Source organism: Mugil cephalus, chromosome 17, assembly GCF_022458985.1.
Source record: "Mugil cephalus isolate CIBA_MC_2020 chromosome 17, CIBA_Mcephalus_1.1, whole genome shotgun sequence".
Classification (NCBI taxonomy): Eukaryota; Metazoa; Chordata; class Actinopteri; order Mugiliformes; family Mugilidae; genus Mugil; species Mugil cephalus.
In genome coordinates this window covers 8434607-8454205 of record NC_061786.1, presented here as the reverse complement: position 1 = coordinate 8454205, position 19599 = coordinate 8434607, and the positions used below count along the sequence as shown (strand labels likewise).

At 47.0% G+C, this 19599-nt stretch overlaps 1 protein-coding gene across 7 annotated transcripts in view; it reads right to left on the bottom strand.

Annotated features, from left to right (window-relative positions):
- The window catches only part of LOC125023248 (AT-rich interactive domain-containing protein 1B-like), a 207662-nt gene that overhangs the window by 21536 nt on the left and 166527 nt on the right, over positions 1-19599 (bottom strand). For 5 of the 7 annotated variants that reach the window (XM_047610395.1, XM_047610391.1, XM_047610390.1 and 2 more), the window contains 4 exons: positions 18617-18703; positions 14480-14659; positions 5704-6019; positions 4561-4707 (listed from right to left, as the gene is read on the bottom strand). In XM_047610395.1, the coding sequence (XP_047466351.1) occupies positions 4561-4707; positions 5704-6019; positions 14480-14659; positions 18617-18703 (730 nt within the window). The remainder of the gene's footprint in view (positions 1-4560; positions 4708-5703; positions 6020-14479; positions 14660-18616; positions 18704-19599) is intronic. The other 2 variants (XM_047610392.1, XM_047610393.1) reach the window with 1 other exon arrangement.

Below are 19599 nucleotides of genomic sequence, written 5' to 3'. Positions count from 1 at the left end.
CAACAACAACAGCAACGGTGGTTGGTGGTTTTCGACTGTGGCGCTCTCCCATTATGACTAATTCATGTCATAAAAAAGCCCATTAGAAAGCACTTGATGGAGGCACTGCACAGCGTTTAATCACACTTAATATATGCATGTGCCGCTATCGGGATCGGGGAGGGCAAAGGGAGGGGGTACGGCGCATTCATCTTGCTCTTGGGCACCTTTATTCTGGTAAGGGGAGAAAAAAAAAAAAAAGGATCCTGTTGCCGCAGAGAGAGAAACAGTGAGTGGAGGAAGAGATGAGTGAGAGGAGGGATGCAGATATGGAAATGGAGGCAGAGGAAGAACAGAAGAAAGGAGGTGGAGGAGAAGAGAAGAGGGATATTAAGGCAAGAAGGAGCCTGAGTGGAGTGTGTATGGGTCCCCGGTGGTCCGACGGAGGGCGTATTTTCAGCTCAGGGCCCCTAAGCTGGAGGTCATCACCGTTCCATGAGACTGAGCCGAGGGAGCGCACACTCCAACACACGCAGCGAGAAACGCGGAGGCATCTATCCAAACACCATCAGGCCAGCGCGCTCGCAGTTTGTTGTCCGGGATCGGCCCGAGGAGAGGAAGCCGCTGTGTTTACTGGGTTAATGTTGTGACACGTTATTAGAGTCAACGTGTGGGAAAAAAATTCAGATCCGATGTTGAAACTTTTTAGGCAGCTGAGCTGAAATAAAGATCTGTGAAATCCACTCTCAGCCACTTCAAAAGCTGTGACTACAATTCTATTGTTTTTCTTTTCATTCTGTGTAAATGCTCCACGCTCACCGTCCTTCACTCCCTCCCTTGTTTTTTTGTTTTTTTTTACCTAATTCCACGCACACACACAGAAATCTCTCTCGCTATTCAGTCCACATGTGTGAAGGGCATCTGAGAAGGCCACATTCACACCGTGGGCAGAGCGCGTGTGTGCGTGTGTGTGTCTGTGTCGGAGTGTGTTTGAGCGTGTCCTTGCGCTCGTGTTGCGGGGTGGGTGCCGTTGCCAAGGGGATGCCATGGTTACGAGGTGCCAGCCAACCAGCTGACGGTGTCTCTCTAGAAGTGGCAGAGCCTTTTGTCCTTCATCCGCGGTGACAGGCCGCGCCGATGCCTCCCAGCGCCGCTAACTGGACGAGACAGCAGAAGTGCTGGGACTGCAGGGCCGTGTGACGGCTGAGCAGCCCTCCCTATCGATCCCTTTGCCCGGGCGCATGTCTAAGTGCGAGTGGGAGAAGGCGAGAGAAAAAGAGCCGGAGAGTGGCTGCTGCTGCTGCTGCTGCTGGATGGAAGGATGGAGTGGATCGGCTGGAGGCTATGAATTATATATGGACCCAATCTGTTCTCAGGGCAACTTGGGCTCAATGCTCCTCCAAACTCCTGACTCAACTCGCCATGCGCACAAACACATGCACAGAGAGGGTAGACTAGAATAAACCCCCCGCAAAAAAATAAAAGGACAGCTTTTAACATATTAAATCCAGAGCAAAGCTACCCTCCCCTTCCCCTTCCCCTCCTCCACCCCAAACATCAAACAGCTCAGGATGGATGGATGGAGGAGAAGCCATTTATTTTGCCCATCTAATGAAAGCAGAGCGCTCCGCAGCGCTGCCAAGACTGCGAGCGACAAAGCGCCACAGGCAGCATCCCCCGTTCTTGACATTCAAGCGCTGCTCTTATTTATTTAGCAAATTTACTTACTAAGGAGGTCAGAAATGAATTATTTGGCGAGGATTTGCCTGGGAGCACTCTCCTCTCCTCTCTTCTTCCCTCTTCCAACATTTTTCTCCCTTCAATTTCCCTTTTATTTACGGCTCCTTTTTTTTCTCCTCCCCGAGCTTTGCTCTTCTTCTACTAAGTGCTTATTTTTCCGACAGTTCGCCCGTTCCTATAGCTCCAGGAACTTTTAGTCGAGTGTCGCCGGCAGCGCTGGAAAGTCATTTGAAAAGCCAATTTTGTCCTCAGAAGCTGCTGCCAAGAAAAGCTTATACCTTTTAATACTTTGTGTTCTCCGCTCTTTTCCAAAATCCCCCAACATTAATCTCCCGCTCCTAAAAAAAATTTTGCGCCGCACCTTTCTTCCAAACAAACTTGTACCTCCTCCACACTGACAGCCCCGACATCGTCCGTGTTATACGAGCATAACACATCACGCTGACAACTGGCAGCCGAGCATCCTGCAGAAAGTCAAAACTTTCCACGACAATTTAATCCAATTTCCAGATTGACTGGCATCTATTTGACACGCGGCGCATTTACAAGTTCGCTCTTTTGTTGTTGCGGTAACAACAACCACTTGAGTTACTGGAAAACAAGAATGATGCGGAGTTTCTGTGCCTAAAATAAAAGCTATATTTCACTACTTTAACCTTGAGCGGAGCAACGAGACTCTTGTTTTAGGAGCTCCAAACTCTCCGGGCCGGCACCAATTCCCTCAACCACAAATCAAACTGATTAACTGATAAAAACGGGACATTTGTTTGTGATTCCAGTCTTCCAGTGGAGGAGAAAGTCAGAAAAGGGCTCGGGGGAGAAAAAAAAAAAAAAAAGCACTCCGTACGACACACTTTATGAAGATTTAATCTCGACCCACGCCCGCAGCCATGGGATACCAGAAGTGGTTGTCCTCTGTTCATTTGGAATTCTTTTCACTCAGTGTAATGAAGCTGGAGTGTGTCTACCAGAGTGTGAGAGTCAGGAGAGGATGAAGACGAGGGAGGCAGACGTGTGGAGGATTATTGGCGGGGAACGGAGGGAGCGACGTGTTAGAGGAAAAGAGGGAAAGAAGCAGAGACCAGCCGATGATTTTGCTGCTAACTAGCCCCTGATTCGGAAGGTTGGGGAGGAGGCGGCCGCGGCAGCCGGGGTTGATGCATCAAAGGGCGAAACTAGACATGTGCTACGACTAACAACTTGTTTCTCAGACGGAAGAAGAACTAGGTCTGAATGTTTCACAATGTTGCACAGAGATCCGCAGCGCAAACGGGCTGCCGGAGCCTTTAACCGCAGGTTTTTCGGAGGCCAATTTTCCCCTGATCTCCCTCAGATGTTCTAAAGTGGGATCTGAGGAAGAAAAACATAACAAGGCCGTGTTGGAGACGGCGGAGAACAAAAAGCAAATTGGGAGGAAGAAAGAGTGGGGGAGATAAAACGGTCGGGGTAGGATAACAGAGCGGCGCAGAGGCGAAGAGGGGTGATGCAGTCGGGAGAGTCGGCGAAAACAGAGAGAAACAGGTGGGAGGAGACGAGAAGACAAGCAGACGAGGAGGGATGAAAGAGGGAGAATGAGCAACAGCAGACAAGAACAACAGCGAAAGTGAGACAGGCACAGACACTCTGACAGAGTATTCAGCAAAGATGTCCATCACAGGAAAACCTTCCGGACCGTTTCTATTTCCATTCAGTTTGGGAAAAAAGGACTTTTCTGCAAAAAGTCTCATTTTAAACACAGAAATATGAAAAGTCCGTGGACGCTGATGTGTTGTGGAAATTAATAGTCGCGTGTAGTTGGTGGCTTTTTGCATTAACTAGTTCATGAAAGGGTTTTGTTGTTCCAAACATCGAGTGTTGGCTCGGCTTTTATTTATTTATTTTTTTGGTCTCTCCAGTGAAGCCGTGGTTTGAATAAACACGCTAACAGTCGGGAGGTTAGCATGCGCGTCGACGTGCGCCGCAGTTCAAACGGGAGAGAAAAGACACCACACATCTCACCCGGAAAATCAAAAGCACTGCACTTCTCCCTTGTAACGCGATCCCTGCAGTGCGGTTAAAAACCACACATTAACGAGAGTTTAACGCCAAAGACGAAGGAAAGAATGGGAAAAAAAACAAAAAAAAAAAAAAACACCAAACAAAGGAAGGAACTGGCGCAGACATTCACAGTTGACAGTGAATCAAATTGGATCGCTGTAGAGTCGGAGACACAGACGAAGACGCGAGCATACTTTCTGGCCGGATTTGTAAACAAACAGAGAGACGGAGTTGGGAGATGGAAAGCCTCGGCCTCCAGCAGCACCACCGCAGCGAGCGACACCTCTCTGGTGTCTCGGTGAATGTGAGGAGAGACTGACAGGCAGTCTGATTGGTCCCAGCAGTGGGGATCATGTCATGCCACTTCTTATTGACAGCCCGGCCATCTCTTAATGGCTTGGCCAGCATTTGCATTACTGTGTGTGTGTGTGTGTGTGTGTGTGTGTGTGTGCGTGCGCGTGTGTGGGCAGAGATGGCCCCCCCACCCCCCCCCGATGCATGAAATTAATCACACATGCTGTCAGACACACACACACAAACACTTTTACAGTGCACACGCCAACTTGAAACTCTTTGTGTGTTTGCGTGCCATTAGAGTGACTAAGCGATGCCTGTGATGATACTGATGACTACGGTGATGGTGATGATGGCAATTACAATACCAACAATTATGACTCCTCTTGTTTTGCTGTCAGAGGGAGCTTGTGAGGAATATCATCATGATCCCTTTTCTGTTATTCACATACAGTACACGCCGCACACGTCCACAAACAGACACACACATGACGATGGCGATGGACCTACCTATGTTGCTGTGAGTGTGAGGGAGGCAGGATGGATGGATGGTGAGGTCTGGGTGGAGGTGAAGGCGGTGGACGGGCGGAGGGAGGGTGGGGCCAGTGGGCGGAGGACGGCTGCATCTGGGCCGGGGGCCTGGCGTACTGAGGCAGCCTGCGAGGGGGGTGGGGGGGGGGGCCGCCGAGAGAAACGAGAGAGACTTCACCTGAAACGTCGTCACATGCGACTCGCGCATCGGCAGGAATGCAAATCGACGCTAACGAATGCTAATCTGCCACTTCGGCCTGCGGAGGCTCCCGTGGCGCAGTGTTTCGGAGGAGGCGCGGGAGCCCATCCCTTCCCCTCTCAGAAGACAGCCGTGTTTTCACATGTTCCCCCGGCAGGGTTCAGCAAAAGTTTACTGCCCACGCAATCCCACAACAGCGGCCTGCCTCCAACACTGCGAGGGCTCGTATAGTGAAAGCTGCAGCCCTGATGGAAATATAATACCCCTTAACTCATATACCGTTATGGCATCAAAGTGCTTTGTATTTGTGTTAAGGTGCTCGGTGTCACCTCTGTCTCTGGTGTTTTCACAGTTAAACCTGTGGTTTGCTTTTTCTCCTTTTATGTTTTTGACACGGCGGCATTCAGGCCGTACAGCCGCCTCGCGAGCCAATATCTCTCTCTTTTCTGCAACAAATGGCACTTGGTGTATAGAGCCAGATATCAAAATGTCAGGCACTTTATGAGACGTGTGAAAATGGGGATTGCGCCACAAATGGCTCATAGAAGAGTGGAACCCCTGAGAACAAACTCTTGCCTGCATCTGAAAAGACGCTCTCCGAGAGAAAAAGAAAAGAAAAGAAAAGAAAAAAAAAAAAAACTCCGTGGCACAGAAACTGTCTGTGGTGCTTTTCAGCTCACGTCCCCGCAGCGACCTGCGGAGAAAAGTCACTCACCAGACACCGACGTAAGACAGTTACGCTTCTTGGTCACTGTTTTTAAGGATACAGTTAGCATAGAGTAAAACAGTCATAGAACAAGAAAGGGAAATGACTTTTAAATACCATTGTTCTTCTTTTGTTGAGCTGTGATTAACACATACGGTATGCGGACTGGATTTAGACGAGGTACCAAGGCGAAATAACGTCTTTTCTGTGTTCTTACCTGTTGTGTACAGAGTTGGCCGATCCCGGCACGGTCGCTGCCTCCTGGGCCTTGCGGTTGGAGCCGCCCAAAGAAGGGGGGCCCATCCCTGGCCCGGCCGGTTGGGGCATGCTCGGAGAGCTGGGACCCATGGACGGGTACGTCCTGTTCTGACCGCCCGGGCCGTGGCCGCGTCCCCCGGGTGCAGGCTGGCCGGGCCCCTGGCCGTGCATGGGGCTGGTGGCGTTTATTCCCAGACTGTTGGTCATGCCGGGGCCGGGGCCGCTGTAGCTGCTGCTGGCCGTCCCGCTGTAGTTAGAGGGCCGGGGGTAGTTACCTGTAATTAAAAAAAAAAAAGGAGGACATTTGAATCAAATGCTTAAAATCACTTAAATTTTAAACGTCGCACAGGACGTCGCATGGAAAGTAAAACATAAGCCGCTGTCACGTGAGACATTTAACTTCCCTCCTAAGTTTGATAGATTGCTTGCAAGAGTGACACAGAAAAGCTCGTGTGAAATACTGTAGTCGCAGATGGGCTTTATGAATCACTTCATTTGAGAGAAATGGAGTGCGCTTGTCAGCTGATACTCTCGTACCCACAACAGTGACACATGCAACGGTTTCATCCATCAAGGAAATAATGCTGTGACAGATGAGGGATGTAAAGAGCAGGGCTAAATTCTGATTCACAACCTCAACAAACATCAGCGGTCGCAGGAGAAAAAAAAAAAAAAAAAAGCGTTTGGGGTGTGGGCTGGCGACATTTTTCACAGCTGTAGGTTGCACGAAGGCCCTGGGAACAATTGCGAAGCTTAGGGCTGACTTTGTGAAACACTTGAGAGGAGCTCTAATCTGCAGTAAATGCTTTCTTGCTGCCCTGCAGTGCCACGCGGCCATGATGCCAGAAGCTTTCCTAAGGCACACTTAAACCCCTCCATTTTGGCTTTAAAAGCCCAGCTCAACTCCAACTGCAACACAAGCTGAAAGAGAATCGCCACGCCGTCAAGGACAACATGTACATACGTTTAAGCGCACTAGAAGCCACCTACTGTACATGTAAGTGCGGCGCACACCCACACATACAGAGCGCAATGTCGTACTCCCTCCGCACGCACTGAGCTTTTTCCACTGTGACACTCCCTCCCTGGGACAAATCCCCTGCAAAATAGAAATGGAAAATGTGGCATCCTCCATTGTGAAGGGGGCTATTTATTTTGATTTGATTAAGGGTGCTTTAGTTGGGCCTCACTGCTTAATCCTCTGAGAATATGTCTGGAAAAGGGGATCAAGTCCCTTTAAAACCTGAAGGCTTTTCCACACACTCAAACGAGGGAAAGTAAAATGACAATATTCCACACAGGAGGGTGGGAGGGCGGGAGGAGGGGGGGGGGGAGAAACCCCACTCTGAAAATGGAAACGGCTTCCCAGTGTCCTCGAGCTGCTTCAGCGAAGACACTTTCCACATGACATAAGCCAGCGAGTCCAACCAACAGGGGGAGGGAGAGCGGGAGGAAGCGGCGGAGGGTGGGAGCGGAAAGAGAAAGAGACAGACAGACAGGGAGAAAAGCGCGGGGGAGAAACTCCTAACCCCCAAGATAGGATTTATACGGAATCAAAATAAAATTCTTTCCCATAAAAGTCAGCGACTCCGCTCGAATTTGTCCAGAAATTGTGATGAAATCTACTGTGGGAGATGGGAAAAAGAGAAGAAGCGGATTATTTCCGGGGAGGCTTTGGTGAGGCGGTGAGCTGAGCGCGCCTGACACCTGTCAAGGGTTTTGGGGCCGTAGTAGGGAAGCGTTCAGGAAGAAAGGATGTCTGCTAACGAACACAGGAGGAGGATATGTATGGGGCGCGGTACATGTGTGCGTATCTGCTTGACTGTGTTGAATGCATATATAATACTTTGGAGACCTCGCAACCGGTGAAAGACACATTTCCGTGTCTCCTCCAGTCATAAGCGACTGCCTGCAACGCTGTGGAAAATCCTCGGCACTGTGCCCCGTGGCCTCCTCGCTCGCAGCTCAGCTGGATGGTTTTCTGCAGATGAACAAGGCCCCAGTCAGCGACCTCTCTCAGCCCTCTTTGGACAGCTGCTGAGACCCATGTCGTGGCCGCCTGCCACGCATTCTCAATAGCCTGGGAGGACCCTTTGCGGTTTTTGGCCCTCATGACTGGCTGAGTCTCCAGAACACCTCCCGGGGAGTTGTTCATCGCGTTCAGTCCCTTTTGGAGGAGCTGCATTTTGTTCCACTTTTAGCGCAAAGCCCCAGAAGAGGGAGCAAGTTCCTGGAAGTTTCCATGAGTGTGTTCAACTTTTTTTTTTTTTTTTTTTTTTTTTATAAGCTAAATCTAACTGAAGAGATTTGTTCTGGGGGAAAAAAAAAGTGTCATTAAGTGAGCACGCGGCATTGAGAGAACTTATCAGCTTTGATGAACTACCGTTCAAACTGTTCTAGTAGTGGGCTATGTTTGCCTCGGCTGACAAAGGGAAGACAGAGTAGCTGTGGGATAGGTTTAGCGCTACGCTTTCCTATGAGAGCCTTGCTCCGTCCTGACAAGAATGATTCACTTCCTGAAGGATTGGTGCGGCGCCAGAGTGCTTCTTCAAGGACAGATAGCGCACTAACCCACTTTTTAAAATGACTGAGAGCTCAATCTCAAAATCCTAGGTGTTTTCATAAGAGCCATTCACGCTTTCAACGACTTTGGAAGTGCTATTAGATTACATCAGATGAGGAAGTGGGATCGTTGTTGAGGTCAAATTTAGTCCAAGTTAGCATAAAAAAAAAAAGAAGGAATGACGAATCCACGTGGCGATCTATTTACCTAGTTTTAATGACATATGAATTACTTATTACTTGTCAGAAAGCATTTAGACCAAGGAGGCGAAAAGTCTTTCAGTTGAGCTCTGTCAAGAAATGAGAATGAAGATGAGTATCTTTTCTTTGCCATGACATTGTGTTTTATGTAAGGTATTGTGAAAAAGATTATCCGCTTTATTGTGCAGTCAGACATCTAAACCTACCGGTGTTCGAACAGGCCAGGAAATAAAATGCAGCGTTAGCTTACGTTGCGTACGTGACGGCCCGTATATACACACAGAAGCGTGTCATCTACATTATCTATGTTGCACGCTACTCCCATTACTCTGGAAACTAATCAAGGAGGGACAAGAGGAAAAGAGGACAAGGAGGACAAGGAGGATGTCATTTCTTATTTGCACCTTCTCGTGTCCTTGCGTTTCTCGCCGGGCTTCTTGGCAGTTGGCGCCTTTGGGGAGGCTTGGCGGTATTTATAGCGCAATGGAGGGGAGGAGAAGGAGAAGGAGAAGGAGCGCTCGTGGTGCTCCGTTCACAATTACATGGAAATTCCCGGCACGGTCACGCGTTTGGTGGACGCTATATCCTGCGCCGGGTTTAATCCCTGCAGTCCTGAGGGATAGCTGGAGCGTGACCGAGCAGATTACTGTCGACTGCTTCCTCAGCAGACTCGGACCGGGCGAAGGATAACAGCCGAGGCAGGCATTCTCCGTTCGACGGCGGAGTGAGGTACGAAGGTGCGCCGGCGCGCCCTCCGGACCTGTGAACTCCATCAATAAGGAGCGAAACGCAGATTACATGGCTACATGCTTCAGCTGCCAAGGACAGGACAGCGCGCGCTGGCGGTCCATGTCCACATATGGCTGAACACAAATAAAAGAAATGAATAACAGCAATTTTCTCTCTGACGTTTTTTGTGAAAGTGGTTCGAGTTAGAAGAAAGTGGTTTCAGGCAGGGAGGGGGGCACGAAGAAGCGTAAAGTGTTGATGAGCATAAAGGATCCGGTCATTTTGTCCTATCTTAGTCAGGAGATTTCTAAATGTCAGTATGGGTGCTGTAGGGTACTACCCTCTTTTCTGATGCTATTTAATATGTCGTTTAGTAGTAGAATACTTTTTTTTTTTTAATTTAATAACACCACTACAAATTAGGCAACCCAATAAAGATGATTTACACAGAAAAATAGCAGATCTCTTCACTTTCTTTATACAGCTTAAAAGAAACAGTATTGGATTGCAGTATTCAACTTGCTGGGATGGATAGTTTTTCTTTTTTGCTGCATCTTCTCTTGCCCGAGGCCCCCACATCCTCTCCGAGCCACCTCAGCACCTTCCCCGGCAGGGTTTCTGATTCTGAGTGGGGCCAGGGTGCGCCTTCGGGCTGCTGAGCTCCACACACTGTCAATTTCTTCCCCAAAACTCCACTCCCTCCCCTAGGCGCTGGCTTGAGTCACGGCTTTCTTCTTCTTCCTCTTTTTTTTTTTTTTTTTTTGTTGGGCCGAATTACACTGTGGCTCGGGCAAAGCACCAAGGCTTAAAAGTCCTGTCTGAAGCATGGTCATTACCAGCAAAGTGCTTAACCCCTTGAGGGGGGGGTATGTGGTAGTGGAGGGAAATATGCAATGGGTGGGTGAGAAAGCGGAGCTGAGACAGAACTCCAAATCTCTCTCCTGTAATGGCATAATATTCCTCCCCCGTCCGTCTGTGTGTCCACTGTTCTCAACATGCTGGCTCTGTACCATGGCCAAGTGCATGTCTTGAAAACAGCTGTCGGAGTCATTTGAGTCCTGAGGAGAGGCCGATATCAACACAAACAGTAAGAGATCAGTTTAACTGTGGATAAAGAGGGCTTTCAAAGGACAGCCATAAACATTTAGCAGCTTAAATAGTTTTTTTGGAATCGTCGGGCAGCCCTCTCACTGTAAGGCTGCGCGAGCTCTCATTTAGGCAGCGAGAAAACAGGAAAGTGGAAAAGCTTTTGGCAAGCGTGATCTGGAAGAAAACCTTTGGTTACGGTCTGGAGAGCAGATTTATCTAATCAAAGATCGGTGGAAACAGCTACAGAATATTCGTTTTTTTTTGTTTGTAGACGGGCCATATCCTGCTGTAGTCTCATGTATCACCACAGCCGTATCTCGGATTGAGCTTACGCAGCTGATTGCACAAGCTGCACTATAGTTGATTAAGTTTTAGAAAAGAGCCGCCTGTAAAGTTTCAGACCGCCGCGCGGTTCTCAGTCGTTTCGGAGCGCTACAAACCATCTCGGTGTGCGCTGCACTTGTGCGAATCTTATAACACACAGCGCACACAACCTAAAGCTCTCCCAGCAGAGACAACGCCAAGAAAAACAGCAGAGCAGAGTTCAGGAACTTGGACTGAGACTCTGTGTTGGCTAATTTGTTAGGACGCTAGGGAGAGGGAAGGGAAGCAGATGGAGCTGTCATTAAGAACAATGACCAGCAGCTGTCTGCCCTGTTCACCCCACACAGTCAGGACCCCGGCTATGTACTGGAGTCCATGTGAATCTTTAATATTAGAAGGTAAAGCCTGCCAAAAAACACATTTGCCAAAAGCAAAAGGCAGCATTAACCATCTGAGCATACGATATTGTTACAGTACAATAAAATACTTACTAATGTGAATCCATCCTTTAACTTCACTATCTAATGTGCCGTCTCACTGAATTTCCAGTGTGGTGACCGGAATTCCTCGCAACCACCCACCAACAAGTGGTTTTCTGACATTTTACTTTGACTTTTCTATTTTCAAGGCAAACTGCAGCAACTGTGAATGATCTGAAATGCATTTTGCATCCACATCTCTCAGCGACTCGACGGGCAGAGAAAATCCATTTTTCTCCAACTGTTTTTGTGTGTGTGTGTCTGTCTGTGTCTGTGTCATCCAGCTGGGGATGGCTGCTTCCATCGAGGAGTGTCATCGCTGTGGGGTGGGGGGTACCTGGTCTGGTCTAGATGGGCGGTACACGTCTAAGTAGCGTCCACATGGAGGCCAGGTTCAAAGCTCCACAAAGCAGAACACTGAGGCAGTGGTTGTAATGTTGTGGCTGATCGGTGTGAACACTCACAACAGTGTAGGCAACTTGAACAAACAATAATATAGTCTCTGTGTAGGTTTGACACCAAATAACCAAAGCTTTAGAGGTAAGGTGTTAGTGTTTGCAGGTTTCTTATCAAGGCCATTGTATGTGTGTGTGTGTGCGTGCGTGCGTGTGTGTGTGTGCGTGTGTGCTTATTGTCATATTTATAGTTTCTTGTTCGTCTTAATTCTGCGTGCAGCCACTCAAGTGTCAGTTTTAAGATACCTGTCAGACTGCTGTCTGGAAATATATTACAGCGATGCAGGACAAGTACAGGCCAGTTGCAGGTGCATCACATCTGACAAGAATATACATACGCACATAAACTGTGTATTGTACGGATGCAACGAGAAGCTGCTTTCTGATTCTGATGGGAACATCTCTCCTGTCATCCCAGCGAGATTTCACACTCGTCTGCCTCCGGAGCTCCTTCCCGGCGAGTCCGCCTCGCTGTCGCTCTGCGATTTCTTCATTTTTCTTTTTCTCTTTGCTTACCGGGCTGTCAGCCCAGCCAAAGTCACATTAAGAGATAAGAGTGGGTGGAAAAGGGAGACCGAACACCGGATGCATTAGGACTATTAATCAACATTAACAAATGTGAGGGAGAGGCCGCAAATTTGGGAAAACACGCACGGATGGGCGCGTTTATCAAGGTGACACATTAAAACACACATTAACCAAAAAGCACCATAATGTTTCGTCTGGTGCGTCGCCAAAGGCAGGAAACGGAGTACAACAGCAGATGTCAGCGTTTGTTGGATGGCCGGGAGTGGTGCGGTGGAGAAACAAGCGAGCGGAGAATCTTAATTATAGAAAACGATCCAAACTTTATTTCACAAGATTTCCTGGAATCTGTGAGTAATGTTGTTTGTCCAAGCTTCTTCTTTTTTTATTCTTTGTTTTTTTTATTCCTAGAGTATAAGAAAAAAGCTTAGACTGATGTTTGATGCGACTGTTTATCTAAAAGGCTCATCAAACTGGCCTCCAAGAGCTCATGGTCAGAGGGCAATGTAGCAATGATGATACGTTATTATTAATCGCTAATGAAATTTATGTAACTTCATAAACTACTTTCATTTATAAACAAACATTTTTTACTTTAAAAGAACTTAATTAACCTCATTGTAAAAAACTATGAGGTTAATTAAGAATATCTGAATGTCTGCTGTGACATCTTTAGTAAATTCTAGTAAATTAACTGGATATATCGGCTATATATATAAATATAGATAAATACTTTGGAGACACAAATTATGTTGCTAAACATTTCACAGTTGCAAATCTGTGAAATCATTGCTACTATTATTACCATTTAAACTCTTGCTATACAGAGTTTCTCCCTTGGTGTATGAGTGGAATTTTTTGTTTTTTAATACCGGGGCAAAAACATGCACGAATGTCCAGCGAATTTTAGGGTAAGTGGTTCATTGTACGAAAAAAGAAAAACATAAAAAAACACAAGTGAGTGCTTTTAAGATGTGACAGCTCCAGTCAAAACGCCATAATCTAATTTTGGGAGTCGAGTTAGTATCAAGACAAATGTGAGAGTGTCCTTATTCGGACATGATACCCTGCTTAAAATGCTTGAACTCATTGCCATTTATACCATGTTTGGTGAGCGATAAAAGGACGACAATCTACCAAAAACACTTTTAAAATACTGTCCCTTCTCCGTTGGCTATTATCAAAACATTCATCTGGAATGGGGCATCGTCATTCAGAGGGTAAAACTCTCGACACGTCAGTCTGCCTCGTCAGTCTGGAGCTACCTCATAATCTTATCATGAGCTGGGCCAAGGGGTCCGTCCAGGGTTCAAGTGTTGCATGAATATTCACACATGAATGAGGAGACTACAGGCTATATGTGTGTGTGTGGGAGTTGTAGAGAGAAGAGATGTGGAGTTAGAGACAAAGACAGAGGATGGAAACTGGATCTTTTTGTATTCCTGATCAGCAGCGTCTCTCTGACACCGGTGACACTGATGTCAAGGAATCGGTGTGACTCAGTCGTCCGAACTGACAGAAGCGGTTTTCCCATCTGGGGCCATATTCGTCTATAACCGCTCTGAATGGAAGATACGAAGGAATCCATCTACCAGGTGTGACCCGTCAGAGACTAGAATGTGATGCGCCTGCCGGTGGTTTTCACGTCAGGCCTCACAATGCACTGTGACGTGAATCGTGCTTCGTCCTTAAACTGCGGCCTGGTAGCTGTATCCTCAACAATGCTCCGAGAAATTAGTTTCCCATTAGAGGCGCTGACACTTTGACGGAGACTTCGGCAAAACGACACGTACAAAACTCCTGACTTCTACATCGGCACTTGTCTTCACTAGATTACCGCCTAATACGCAGCTAAATCTGGGTACTCCGCGTAGACACGTTCTCCTAATTTCTTTGTGGAAATTAGTGGAATTATGATGTTAATGCGAAGCTATATCGTACTAGCACCGACACCCTACATGCTGTTTTACATAATGTGTTTGTGTAATTAAGAGGCATGGCTGAAAAACACCATACTGTGGATAAATGTGCAATTTCTCACCTCAGAACAGTCCAAAAACAAACGTGTTACTTCAAACGACATACAATATACGCATATCACTGAATATACAGTATTATACGCGATTCAAATACATATAATAAAGTGTAATGGCCTCATCATGAGTGCATTTAAATTGTGCGACAAACAAAATGTGCACCTCCAGCTTCTAGGCATGTCAGAGTTTAATCTTGATTATTTTGTCTCAATTGCCATGTGAACACAACCCGAGGTTAAATGCAATATGTATCATGTTGCAACATATACAGTGTGAGAGCAGCCTTAAATACACACTAAAGAGATGCCTGTCCGAATGCACATTTAGGTTCTGACCTTGGTGTCCGTACTGGGGTCCTTGAGGTCCATAAGCGCCCGTTGGTCCACTCTGGGAGTACGGACCCATGCCGGCATACAGTGGGCCACCAGGTGACGGGTGGGGGGACATGGGAGGTCCGGAGTGTGGGGAGGCAAACTGGGAGCTGGCCTGGTTTCTCTGCATGTTGGACATGAACCCTGAAACACACAAAAATAGACATGAAAAAAAAAAACAACAAAACTAAAACTTTGAAACTCGTCCACGACCACATGCATCTGCTTGTCGGACTCAAATGTTAACTGACGGGCTGAACGGGGGCAGCTGTTTTGATGGGAGCTTTAATCTTTTAACATTGCACGGGCTTCTGTTACTCAGAGATACCGAACGAGTAAAAAGAGCCCTCAGCACAAATAAACACAAACATAACAGTAAGTGATTTTCAGTATGAGGGGAAAAAAAAAAAAAAACACGGGTCAAGAGTATACCTGGCCTCAAAGATGTACAGCATGTAGCTGCAAAGGCTGTGTGCACGTATTAAGGTGTGGGTACGCTTGAGCCTATGAGTTCAAGAAAACAACAAGCGTGAGCTGCACTCTCCACAGAATAACCAGCGATTTGACCACGGCTGCTATGTTATTCTAAGCCGTTCTGTCAATAGATGTGTCAAAGCCTCTCAGGCCCAAAACTCGGCTGCACCATTCAAATTGACATTTGGAACGATCCTCGCCTGGGCTTCACGCTTTCAAGCCACACTGTTCGTAGTTGTTTTTTTTTTTAACCCCACAGAAAGGTCTCCCAATCCACCACGAATGGAGAAAGGTCGTTGGACGGCCATTGAGGGAAAGGAGAGGTTGCGCGGGTGCGGGAATGTGTATCTGTGTGTGTTCAGGGGGCGGATTCACTATTGCCGATTAGGTAGAAATGGATTGGGTCCGCTTGACTGTAAACTGCGATAGTCATCCACCCTGTTGAATGAGCGCTGACTCTTCAGAGCAGTGGTTCACAACCTTTTTTTCACTGGAACCCCCCCTATTTATATCTAAGAAAAGCGGGGCCCCCCACTCAGTACACAAACAGACACACCATCAGACCTTACGGGGTACTATGCAATTCCATCTACACATGAAATATATTCAGGGCTTGAAGTGAAAAACAAAAGTCCTGAACCTGGGGGGGCTCAGCAGCAGCTCAACAGTGACTTCTATGAAAAAAACACCAGTTGAGACGATGCCTTCACGAAAACTCGGAGATTCCGTGCTCCAGCTGGGAAAGCTCATAGCGTTCACATTACAGGTTAACTTAGAGGAGAAAAAATAACTTTGGTACATTGTCACTGTTTGCTGGACATTAAAATATGCGCAGCAGCTGTTTTTTAATTTTGGAAGCAGTAATTTCTGAGTTTGACTTGAATGCAGCATCAGCCGAATTTCAACCAAGCTTTCCGAGATGCACACCTACCCTACTTCTGATTGGCTAATGATGTTTGAAAGGGAAAGCTGTGTTACTGTCATTCCATTGGTAGACAAACTCTATTCGAACCCCTTTTTTTCTTTTTTTTTTATATATATATATATATAAATGTTTTTTATGTTATGTTTTTTTTTATTTTTTTTTAATTGCAATCGAACACCGCATGAGGGAGATCCGACAAGGTGCTGGAATATTTAAGCCCTGCATGTTGTACCTGTAAGGAGACACACGCAGTGCTGGTTAAAAACTGGTGAAACAGGTGAAAACTGGAGGTGAGCTCAGATCAGACAAGTTTTGACACACCCCCCTGTGATCTCTGGGGGCGCGGAACACAGGTTGGGAACCGCCGCTTGACAGAGTCTGGGGTTTAGACGGAAAGCGCAAGCTGACACTTGTACAATTCTTTCTGCTAAGATGTGAGGAAAGAGGAGGGCGACATAAATAATGTGTACATATTTGTGTTTCCGAGCGAGAGGGGGAGCTAACAGAGGAGGAAAGGAGAGGAACAAACACCGCATGTGTGTCTGTTCGTGCGCGCGGCAAAAAGAGACGGAGGCCAAGACAGAGAGAGAGAAAGTGTGTGTGGGAGGGAAAGACAGTGCAACGGAGTGAAAGAGCGATTGGGGCCTGAAAGTGCTTAGCCTGCGAGTGCTGGGTTTAAGGAGCGAGGACATTATTGTAATGTTTTGCTTCCATTAGGGTAAGGGGATTCTGGGAGAGGAGGAGAAAAAAATACAGTGTGTAATACCGCACTTTAAATTGCCTGGAAAATGGATGGGGAGAGGAACATTGTGCAGACAGTGCTAAAAGCAAATAACACATTCAAGGATTTTTCTCTCTCTCTGCTTCGTTCCCTCTCTCCGCGCGGACACACAAATACGCACAACGCACACACACACAAACCTTTCTCTCTTTCTGGCAAAGCGAATGAAGCTCTCAGCCGGACAACAACAAGCAGGCGGCAAAGCGCGCAAGAGGAAAGTGGGGTGGAAAAAAAAAAAAAAAAAAGGGACATTCAGCGGATTTATGGAAATGAAGAGTGGAGAGAGGCTCTTAGGGAGGCAGCCACTTGAGCAAAGTGGGGCGTGTATGTAGAGGAAGAGGAGGAGGAGGAGGAGGAGGGGGTTAATCCTAGCTAGGAAAATAACAAAAACAACAGCCAACCCTGTTAACCGGGCTGTGTTTTCCTGGACTGGGCTGGGGAAGGCTGGAGGTTTACAGGCATTAGAGAGCAGCATTAAATCTCCAACTTGATTTCATCATGTTGGGAAATAACCTTTTACGGTGCTTCGCCTGCTCCCTCCGTCTTCATCTATCCACTCCCTCTGTCTCCCTGTGATGTTAACTGCTCTTTGGTGGGTGATAGAGAGGGAACGTCCCAGTTGGGTCCACTAACGTTACATCCTACTCCTTCTCGGTTCTTTCTTTCTTTTTTTTTTTTTTCAGATTTTTTGAAGCAGTTCCGCCGTTTTCAGTAATGCTCGAGAAGTGGCCGTGATTACAGGGACCAATTTCCAGTTTGGCCGGTGCACGTGGCTTTGCGGTTTAGCGTTCACGTAACAAGCGTTTGGCAACTAGTTGTGGTCGGAGCTGAAGTGGCTCTAACAAAAGAACACATACTGTGACTCGAACAAAGCCCCGTGAGGAGTTTGTGTATGTTTACTGTTACATTTTTTTAGCCAAACCACCATTTTCCCATGACCGTGAAGTCGGCTGCAAAAGAAGGACGACTCTCAAGTCTAATTCCGCGTGTGACTTATTACAATAACTCATCAAGAGCACGATTTTAAAAGGTTACTTTAAAACACACGCACTGGTGCACGGGTTTTAAGTTGTCGTCAGTCAAATTGCTTGTTTACGTCTCCACGCTAACAGCTCCAAGTCCTCACATTCCCTGAGAAAATCTTTCATTACAGCCACTGTTATTGTCTGAGCTGGGCCATTTCAGTCTTCTTTTTGTCACGGTCCCTAATCTCCAAATCTCTTCCTGGTATGGGATGTAAAGAAATAAATTGTTTTCATACTGGACAATTTGCAAGTTTACAGTCTCTTTTATCCTGAGTATGAACGTGATTTTTATGGAAAGGAACTCCACATGGACTATAGTTAGGACACCGATACATTCTTTGGGGGGTTATAGTGCGGCTTTAATTAGAGACTGTTCACTATCAAGCTGGAGGAAAGGTGTAGGAATTAAAATAGGGAGTCTTAAGTCCAGAACTCACGGACATCACCACCAAATGTGTTTCCTCCTTTTGTGATGTTTTGCTTGCGTGGCCTAAACTGCTGTTTTTGTCAGTCGTTGTTTGTGCAGCTCAGCTGGGTTGAAGTCTGGTGAGTGACTCAGCCATTGCAGAATATTCCACTCCTTCAACATCAAAGACTCCTGGGTTGCTGTCACAGTATGGTTTGGGTCACTGCTCATCTAGACCGGGAAGCACCGCCCGATCATCTTTGCTTCATTTGGCCGAATATGAGCAGACAATACTGTATTTTCTCATAAACCTCAGAATTCATCCGGCTCCTTCTGTCTCCCGCCACATCCTCGGTAAACACCAGTGACTCAGTGAAGCTATGTACGGGCATGCACCACATCGACTCCACAGCGCGCCTCTCTCTCCGTGCTTTAACACACAACTGCAAATAACAAAGAATGCCAGCGACCTGTTTGCGCACAGACGTACCTCTGTCCTGGGCCATAGGTGAGCGTGTGATAGGCGGGTGGGCTCCATCTGGTCCGTTTCCAGCGCTCTGCGGGGCCATGGTCGAACCTGGAGAAGAACAAAAAGTCAGGCCGTGATTACCGAGGCGCGCATGTGGCCCAGCATTTAAGGGTTACGACGGTGCCATTTCTGCAACAAAAGCTGTCACAATAAAAGAAACGATTTTGCGTGAATTGAATTCTCCTCTTTGATAGGCAGTGAGGTCAACGCAGAAAGGATTCACGTTTGCTTTTCCATCAGCTTTGCTTGAAAATGAAAGAAAATTGCACAAACTGATGTGACAATTAAGCCCCGAAGGACCACTTTTGTCTTTCTCGCTGCACTTCTTTCAATGGCACAAAAGTTACCTGGTTCAAAAATGCTTCTGGCATTTGACTGATGAACAATATGGAGTCAGGATGAAACTCCTGAAACTCCTTGATTTCTGTTGTTGTCGTTTCTCGAGCGCCGACCGATCTGGTTGGAGGGTTTGACAGGGAACGTGGCCTTTACGGGCACGCAAGAAGCTCAGCACAATGCATGAAGTTGTTCGTGACTCATTATTAACTAAATGACAAATGCACTTCCAGAGGACATGTCGAGTCATTGGACTCTGCGCCAGTTCCTTGTGTAAGCATTAAAACCAGAGCGATCCCCTATAGAAGACCAGAGCCATTTGAGGATCATTGATTAGGTGGTTGTGCAGGTCTTTGGGCTGCGCCTGTTCCATTGAAATCCAATAGTGAGTTGAGGGTCTGATTAGGACAATGGCAGACGGAGACTGTGGTGGATTGATTTGGCCCAGAGGAAGGAGAGAGATGGCAAATTAACCTTTTATCTTTGGATTCAGACTGGAGACAGTGATGAGAGGGAAAGGCGAGGGGATAACTGCTTAGATTGTGTTTTTTTTTTTTTTTTTTGTCTTTCAAACTGCACTGCTCGTACGTTTGTGCAATTGAGGTGGA